General features: G+C 40.7%; 1 protein-coding gene and 1 long non-coding RNA gene across 3 annotated transcripts; one reads left to right on the forward strand and one right to left on the reverse strand.

The window, feature by feature from the left end:
- Positions 1 to 3,180: 3,180 nt before the first annotated feature.
- On the forward strand, positions 3,181 to 4,899 carry LOC122048174 (probable choline kinase 2). Its single transcript, XM_042609770.1, has 4 exons — positions 3,181 to 3,254; positions 3,670 to 3,778; positions 4,377 to 4,494; positions 4,751 to 4,899. The coding sequence occupies exons 1-4, from the start codon at positions 3,181 to 3,183 to the stop codon at positions 4,897 to 4,899; spliced, it is 450 nt and encodes a 149-aa protein (XP_042465704.1).
- Positions 4,900 to 4,997: 98 nt separating this feature from the next.
- Positions 4,998 to 8,661, reverse strand: LOC122045410. 2 transcript variants are annotated; one of them, XR_006129980.1, is made up of 4 exons: positions 8,255 to 8,661; positions 8,083 to 8,159; positions 6,817 to 7,503; positions 4,998 to 5,064 (listed from the first exon to the last, which is right to left on the reverse strand). It is a non-coding gene; the product is annotated as an uncharacterized LOC122045410 (long non-coding RNA). The 2 variants fall into 2 exon arrangements; XR_006129981.1 differs by having other exon boundaries at positions 8,251 to 8,661.
- Between the last annotated feature and the right edge of the window lie 379 nt (positions 8,662 to 9,040).

Genomic DNA, 9,040 nt, shown 5'->3' on the forward strand with positions numbered 1-9,040 from the left:
AGGCTCACGAGCCAAAAAATGAGCTTTAAATCGAGTCAAAAAACGAGCTCTAAAACGAGTTTTAAAACGAACCTTAAAACGAGCTTTAAAACGAGTCAAAAAAAAATGAGCTCTAAAATAAGCCCGAAAACGAGCCCGAGCTCGCTTAACGAATTATGCTCGTCAACTATGATAATCAAGCTAATAACGAGTCGAGCTCGAACTGTTCGCGAGCTTGATAATTCCAAAACGAGCCGAGCTCGAGCCTTGTAATAAAAGTTCGATTCGAGCTCGAGCAGAGCTCGAGCCCGAATATAACTTAAATGAGCTGAGCTCGAGCCTAATACTGTTCGGCTTGGTTCGGCTCATTTACATCCCTAAGAATTAATATTTCACAGCATATATCAATTTTGTAAAATAAAAACTCACTAACAATTATGAATATTCAGAAATATAATAGGCTCAGTCCAACTGTGTATTTAAAATCAATAGGTTGGGGTTGGAAATTTTAAAGTCTTATAAATTTGTTTTCAATTCTAACTAAATTATGACCTAAACAAAATAAGTGTTGTTGTACTTGAAAAATATAATAGGGCAGCGGTTGTTGCTAATAGAATACAATTCAGGTGCACATGTTCTGTGCCAACTGGCACGGAGCATGAGCTTCATTTATAAAGGTTAAAACTAAGTTTTGATACTATTTATAGATTCTACAAACTCAAAACTTGATAGGGAAGGTGATTTTAGAGAAATGCAAATACTCTAGGGCCATCAGTGGGTTTTAACCAAAACTCACTGATGGACCTACACATCTCTGATCGCGCTCATTTCAAGTCTTATGAGTTTTTATAGTATTCCAAGGACTCCAACGGTGCTATCCATTACTAATTTAAAGATCCCTAGAGGTGATCGAACGTTATGAAATATCTCAGCCTTATTGTGTGTCTGATATGTTAGAATATCATGCCCACATTGGGCCTAATATGCTAACATATCAGGCCGAATGTTGGGCCTGATAGGTTGGGACCTTGGCTGCTTTGTTCAACCGATCACTTCCAAATTCTTGCTCCACAAATCTAAAACTTGACACCATCTCTCCCTTCTATAAACTATAAACTCACTACGGATTGTGAAAAAGTATAGAAATTCCAGTAGGTCAGGTCCAATAGTGGGTTTTAAGGCTACTACGTGTGATTGAAAATTGCTAATGGTAGTGCAATATCGCTTTAACCTCTAACTAAGTTGTCACTAAAAAAATAAAATGGTGGTGTTTAGTGTTGTTGTAAATTTAATGATGTTCATTTAAATAAATCCAATAGGTGCACATGTTTCATGTCAAATGACACGGAGTAAGAGCTTCATTTTTATTGGTTAAAATTAAGTTTTGACATCATATATAGATTCTACAAACTCAAAATTTGATAGGGAAGGTGATTTTAGAGAAATCCAAGTTACGTAGGGCCATTAGTGTATTTTGACCAAAATCCACTGATAGACCTGCACATCTCTGATCACGCCCATTTCAAGTCTTATGAATTTCTAGTATTCCAAGGACTCCAACAACTGAGCCCCATGGTAAAGGGTACACAGTCTGTAGTAATAAAAGGATGCAGAGCCTCATAGTGAAGGGTGCAGAGTCTGTAGAGTAAGAGGATGCAGAGTCTTATGGTGAAGGGTGCAGAGCCTATAACACACATGATCGGGGAGCTGGAACCCTGGTCCCTGATCGGAGAGTAAGACCCCTAGCCAGTAATCAAAGAGCGAGACCCCTAGATCCTGATCGGGAAGTGGTACTGCGAGTCAATGATCGGGGAGCTGTGCCCCTAGTGTATGAGCGGGGAGCTGTGTCCCAAGTGTATGAGCGAGGAGCTGGGCCCCTAGTGTCCGATCAAAAATCGAAGGCCCTAGTCTTTAATCAAGGAAATAGAATCTTACTCTCTTATCAGGGAGCTATATCAGTTCCTATAATCGTAAAAAGGAAGCAGAGCTTGTAGCGTACCCGATCGGGGAGTCGTGCCAACCGGCTAAGGGTTTGTCTCGGTCCCTTAACTCCCGAATACCCGTGGAGCCAGGATAAAAGCATAACGGAAAAACTAACCTGTCAGCCAGCTGAAGCTCCACTCGATCCCCCGACTCCCGAATACCCGTGGAGTGAGGATAGAAGATAATATGCTCATCGGGATCCTCCGGGATTGTGATAATAGCAGAGAACCTCCCGACGTTGTCCATCTTTACGTTCCAGAACAGGCGAAAGAGATTCCCACAGACGACGCCAAATTTGATCCCGTCCGGAAGCTGAGTCAGACGGACCGTCGGGTGAGGTGGATGGAATGTTGACTGAATCGCAACGCCCTGGAGGGGGGTGTGCTGAGATGGCTTCTATGTTGACCAAGTCTTCAGAAGTCCTCTGGTCAACGCTACCTGCAGCCAGCGACCGGGTTGACCCGGCCCCCGACCCCCGGTACCCGACACTCGAGGCAGATCCAACGGATATATAAGTACAAGAGTAAGCCATAAAATAATGAAATATGCATAGAATATGAACGGAGAACATACCCTGGCCCAGGGGGCACCCTCGGATGGGACGTTCTTCGAGTTGTCGCGACCCGGAAGAGCAGGTGATTCGGAGCTGGATGTGGAGCTGGGTCTGGCGTCATGAAGCCGAATGCGTCCTGGATCCGGAAGACGACACACGGACTAGGAAGCAAAATCGGTACGCGGGTCGGGAGACAAGATCGGCACACAAGCCGGGATAGGAGATCGGCACGTAGGCCGGGACACGAGATCGGCACGCAGACCGAGACATGAAATCAACATACAGATCGAGATACGAAATCAGTACAAGGCAAGATATGGCACACAACCAGACCGGAATTTAGCAAAACACACGGACTGGGGTCGAATAACTACGTGAAGGCCGAAACACACTAAACCACCGGGAGACGAACAAAGTAGGCACCACTAGCTCGTGGAGTTAGCCGGTATAGGGCTGCGACAGATGGTGGAATTGATTCTGTAAGGTGCAGGGGCAGCTCGGTAGGCTGTGGCCCAAGAACAGCGGTGGAGAGGAAGGAGCTTGCAAGGGCATCAGCGCGAAGGGGGTCGTGCGTGCTGCGTGGGTGGTCTGGCGAGCGGCAAAGGCGGTCTGATGAGCGGCGAGGGCGGCGGATCAGAGAGGAGGAGATGGTGGCTAGAGGCGGCATGAGGGGAAGTGGCTCCCTAGCGGCGTTGGCACTCGGCGTGGGGAAGGAGATGCCCTTACTATCGGTGTGCTCGTGAGTTCAGACAGCGGAGGCGGCACCCGTCCCCTTCCGCGTAAGGCATGTCCCGCGAGAGAAGAGAGGAAAGAGTGGCTGTCGCGAGGAGGAGGAGGAAGGAGTGGCTGTCGCCAGCGTTGTGAGGGTGGCGGCGAGAGAGAGAGGGAGAAGCTTCCTCTTCTCTGTTGGCGGCGGAAAAAAGCCCCACTAAGCTCCTCACGCACCCCCTTCTGTGAGGTGATGGAAAAATTCAGAAAGAGGAGAGGAGGAGGTGACGTTGAGGAGAGGGAAAGGAGATGAGCCGAAGGGAGGAAGGAGAGCTCCCTCTCCCTGGCGACGGGGAGAAAGCACCCAACCAAGCCCGAACGAAGCCGCCCCTCCCCCCCCCCCCCAAGATTCTCTGTGAACAATGCCCTAAAATGGCTTGCTACAGTACCCCTCCTCTTTTCCCTAATTCCTCTTCTACCCTAAGCCATATCCACATCAATCTCCAATATGGCAAAATCATGATGGACGAAGAGTTCAAACAAGTGACAATCATTGTGGCAAAAGGTGAATACGCTTGTCCCCAGCGCTCTGGTCAACTCGTCTTAAGATCAACATGGAGGAAGTAAAGCACGGATGACTACTAGTCTTTGAAATAGTGACTAGCATATAAAGGAGGTATTTACCTAGACTTTACTAAAATTCGAACCTCAGATCTCAAGGTGTAGCCACTAGACCCATCCGAGAGGACAAAAAAGGGACAATCATTGTAAGTTATCTTTGTGGTCTTATTTTTTGAAATTATACCTATTGTTGTTTGGTCTCTGCTAAACTTGTCATTTTCCTCAGGCATCTATGGAAGGGTATCCAGCCCATTTATTAGATTTTTTTAATTTTATTTTTGGTGTTTTCATCATCTTACACTCTTACTAACCTTCTGAACTTGCAATTAAAAATAACTTACGAAGTCTTCTGTTTAATGTGGAGATGAGATCTTGCTTCTTGGTTCACTTGTCCAGTAAGTCTTGTCTTTTGTGGTTAGCTCAGATTTCTTAGCATTTTGATTCAATCTCCCTACTAGCCCTTCTTTTCTGTCGAGCATTTATAAGCATGCAAAATGTGCTTTCTAATTCCTTTCTTACCTTTTTGTTGTAGGACTACGAATATGCAAGTTTTAACCCTGTCGCATATGATCTTGCCAATCATTTCTGTGAGATGGCTGCTGATTACCATACACAAACACCTCACATTTTGGATTTCAACGAGTACCCAGGTTGCTGATTGTTGTGATATATATGTTTCCATATAGTCTTATTATTGAGGTTTATACCCGTGATATTCTTTCTTGTAAAACACATGTCGAGGAGCAAAAAGATTTGTTCAGATTATCTAACTTCTTTAGGTAATATAAATAGAATATCAGGACAAACATCCTTACTCCACTGGAGTCAGAAGCACCATGATTGAAGCATGGATTAACTACCCTTTTTTTATTTCTTTGTCTCTTTGTCCAATTATCACAATTCCAGGTGAAAAGTTGATCGAGGCTGAAGTCGAGATAATGCTGCAGCTTATCGAGAAATATGCTCTCGCCAGTCATCTTCTTTGGGGCCTCTGGGGTATTATATTACCTTTTACCATCTCTTTATTCAATACCATTGATTCCTTTCACCTATAGGAACGTGTTAAGCATTACGCTCCAACTGAATTGTTTCTTATAGAATCTAAAGTACAGATAAGTGAAGAAAATAATACTAAACTATCCTATTTATACTTGCCTTTCGATAATGACCATATTAGAGTGGCTTTCCTCGCGTATCAGCAGCAGGGGCATTCAAATATCCTGAAAATTCAGTGAAGGAAAACAAAGAAAGTTGATCACAAAGTAGCTCTAAAGCTGATCGAAAAGAAATGCATTAATCCCATAATTACAAATCGATGGATATATGCAGAAAATAAAATATCTTGATTTATGGCGACAAAATGAAAGGAACTCTTTGTTTTTTTGGATGCACTTAACAATCCTGCAGTCCTGATATTCTTAATCTACAAAATATACTTTATGAAACTCATGTTCGTCTCCAATTTCTGAGGATCTTAATTCACAGTGATGATTTGGAGTTAACAATCAACTTCTTCGTCATCTCCACAATGAAGCTTTGCATTATGAAATTCAACACGGGTACCCAAATCGCACCACGCCAACAAAGTTAATCCGTATCCAACAAAGTTAAATGAATAGGGAAAAGATTTAAACAAAAGACAAGAAGTGGCCACAACAAACGTGACCAAGTTCACCGCCATTAGGGAAGAAAGAAACCATTCCTAGTGTTGGACGGCGCAAGCTGAGTTTGTTCCTGAGACAGGGAATCACTTAAACGTCACGCCGAGAAGAGGAAACGTCGGAGTTGCAGCGAGGACGGGCTCACCGAGAGGAGAAAGGGAACTTGGAAGTCACATCGAGCTATCCGGTAAGGAGTGGCGACAAGGATGGCGTCAAGGAGAAGATCGGAGGTGAGGACAACGTCGAGGAGAAGAGTGGAGGCAAGGACAACATTGAGGAGAAGAGCTTCGGCGAGGATTTCATCAAAGAGAGGAAAGAGGTGAAACCCTAAAAATGCGTGGAGATTTGGTTTGGAGGAAAGGGCAAAGAAGAAGACACAACAATGATATGGAAAATTGTCATCACCGATGATAAATTATAGTCAGTATCAATTGAATTTTAATTCGAAAATTTAAGGTATTTATAAAAAACATATTGTGAAGTGCAAAAGGCTACATAAAAAATTAGTTAGCCCAACCAAATTCTATTGTTTTTGTTTTTCTTATATATCAGCTACAGGTTACCCCTTTCAACTTATCGCTGGTGCCCCTCTTCCTCATCACCTTTCTCCTCCTCTCAGTTTCCACTTTGTCATCCCCGCCATCGGCAACCTTCAGAACTTCACTAGATGCCAATCCGGTGTCGAGGCCATTGCAGTTCCACTCCCTTCTCTACAGGGACAACAGCAGCACCCTCTCCCTCGTCGACCTTTAGTATGATTGGCCCAACTCCCAAAACTTCAAGATCATCCAACACCAACAGAGTACAATCCTCTACAACCTCGAGTGGAGGAATGGCACCTCCTACTACACCTTCGACGGCAACTGCAGTTGCAGCACCGTGCACTTTGAGGTCAGGATCTTGTGCCCCGACTGGCTCGATGGCGCCAATTACCTTGGCCTAGAGACCATTGACAGTTTCCTATACAATGTGTGGGAGAAGGCACAGTTCATTTGGTACTACAAGGACGTCAAGACACGTTGGCCCATGCAATGGCTATTTTATACTGGTTGGTTCATTACTTGTTAGTATTCCTTAACCACTCATCGTTGTTTATCCATTAAGGTCATGTTAATCATTTTATTAAAAGGATTTGGTAAATAGTTACCTCGGGGTTTCTTAAGTAATACTACTAAGCAATAATTTCTGACCAAATTACAATATTAAAAGCACTAATAATACAGATCTTATAATTTTTTTTAAAAAATATGGCACTGAATTTTGTAGAAAAAAAATCTCAAATCATTTTAATGTATGCTAAAAAGAACTTACTATGTAACCATTCCTTCAATAGTAAAATTTCAATAAAATCTGAAGACCGATACATTTCAGTATGTATGATATTTATTTTACACTATATCTAATTGATGTAGTAGTCTAAAATAAAAATTTGACTAAGAATAGTTTCTATCATAAGGGTGCAATTCAAGTTAAAATTCTTTAATGTTATACACTGACTTTGGCTTTCCATGCAATTTCGTTAAGATGATTTTTTGATTATCATAAAATCTAAAATGTCAAAAATTTAAACTGCAATTAGAGAAGTTAAACACAATCATTTATATTTTACAAGTTCAATAATAAATCAATATAAAAATGAAATATTTTTACAATCAAAAGTTCATTACTTGATGATTAAATAAAAATATTTTATTTTATATTGATTTATTATTGAACTTGTAAAATATTAATGATTGTGTTTGACTTCTCTAATTGCAGTTTGAATTTTTGACACTTTAGATTTTATGATAATCAAAAAATCATCTCAACGAAATTGCATGGAAAACCAAAGTCAGTGTATAGCATTAAAGAATTTTAACTTGGATTGCATCCTTATGACAAAAACTATTTTTAGTTAAAATCTTGTTTTAAACTACTATATCAATTAGATATAGTATAAGATAATTATCACACACACTAAAATGACAAAAACTCACTTGCAAAACCACTCTTCATAACCTGCAGCATGAGAGAAAAATCTTACATTACATAAACCCAATTGGTCTACTAGGATTTAAAAAAAACAAATTCACAATTTTTAATTGAAGGTCATGGCACATGCTAAAAGAAAAATAACTAACGACAATTCTGATTCTAATACTTTACAGTGAACATACTCAACATACTCAACCAAAACATATATATCCTTTGAATCTAGGGTCTCATTCCAATTCATTGTAGTACAATTTACTTGTCACAACTGAAAATTGAGGGGCATAATATATTAAAGACATTCTAATGCTGAAATTGCTAAATATCAAAAGACTTGATAGATGTGTTGGCCATGTGTGAATTGTTTTTGTTTTGACACTTGGCAGAATGAAACTAATGCACGATTGGCAGCATTGATATTATCACTTAAATTAAGAAAGCATGATAAGCACCAATTCTACTTCCAAACATATGATATGCAATATTTTCTATTAGTCACTAAGCAGAAATGTTTCCAATTGAACATCATTAAATAACGACGATAAGTAACTCTTCATAACTGAGATAAACAATCTATCAACCGGCAAAAAAAGAAAAAAAACTTACTTCAGCATCGTTATTTGACATTATAATATCAGAGATGCAAGGGGTCATCATTGGACGTGTTCTGAGTCTGCAGGCTCCTGAAATAATTCAACAGGACCACCGTCATCATAATCAACAAAGACAAAAAAATACAGAAATCACAATCGTATAAAAACGCAAGAGATACACCTACAGCTCTCCAAGATGTATCGTATAAAAACGCAGAAATCACCGTCATCATAAGCCTTGACCGGGATGAACCGGCTTTGCTTCTCCAAGATGTAACCCTCCTGCTCTTTGTGAGCGAATGGTTTCTGAACTGATCCTACTGCAAGTCAACCGCAGGGGTCGGAAGGGGTGCAAGAAAAGGGATTTAAGGGGAGAGGAGGAGCAGGGGCGTGGCCGGATATAGAAGAGGGAAGATACAGAGAAAAGGCCACGGCAGGGGTGAGCCATGGCGGAGGGCATCATATAGGGTGGACGCAGAAGAGCATGAGACGCGGAGCTTCTGAACTGATCTTACGGCGGCGCGACTTAACAAACCCCCGGGACTCAACCCTAACTATGAGGCCACACACATAATTCATGACCGGGCCTCAGCCTAATGGTACGAGGGCACAACTAAATAAACGTGTAAAAAATATTATTAAAAAGTATGATATAGAGAGTTGTTAGCTATAATTAAACTAGTGTATTTTAAATATTATAAGAATATTATAACTTTTTTTATATAAATTAGAAGTATTTTTTTTCCACCAAATTATTTATATATTAATATCCAAATTATAATCCGGAATAAAAAAGCTTATAAATTTCGAATATGTTATCGATATTGTTTATTGATAATGTATTCTCGTGTTTTTTTTCTATAATTAAAATGCAGGGCAAAAGAATTAGGATAATCTATCTAGTCACTTGACATATAATGCTTAATTTAATTTATCCAACAAAATCATAATGTTTTCAAGTGAATTGGATC

The sequence above is a fragment of the Zingiber officinale genome, chromosome 2B, assembly GCF_018446385.1.
Source record: "Zingiber officinale cultivar Zhangliang chromosome 2B, Zo_v1.1, whole genome shotgun sequence".
NCBI classification, from domain to species: Eukaryota; Viridiplantae; Streptophyta; class Magnoliopsida; order Zingiberales; family Zingiberaceae; genus Zingiber; species Zingiber officinale.

What these genes read in the sequence shown, in the direction of transcription:
- LOC122048174 (XM_042609770.1), top strand. Translation starts at nt 3,181, where the DNA reads ATGAGGGGAAGTGGCTCCCTAGCGGCGTTGGCACTCGGCGTGGGGAAG. An exon ending in TCAAACAAGTGACAATCATT is followed by an intron (nt 3,779 to 4,376) that starts GTGGCAAAAGGT and finishes TTTTTGTTGTAG; the next exon opens with GACTACGAATATGCAAGTTT. An exon ending in GGATTTCAACGAGTACCCAG is followed by an intron (nt 4,495 to 4,750) that starts GTTGCTGATTGT and finishes TCACAATTCCAG; the next exon opens with GTGAAAAGTTGATCGAGGCT.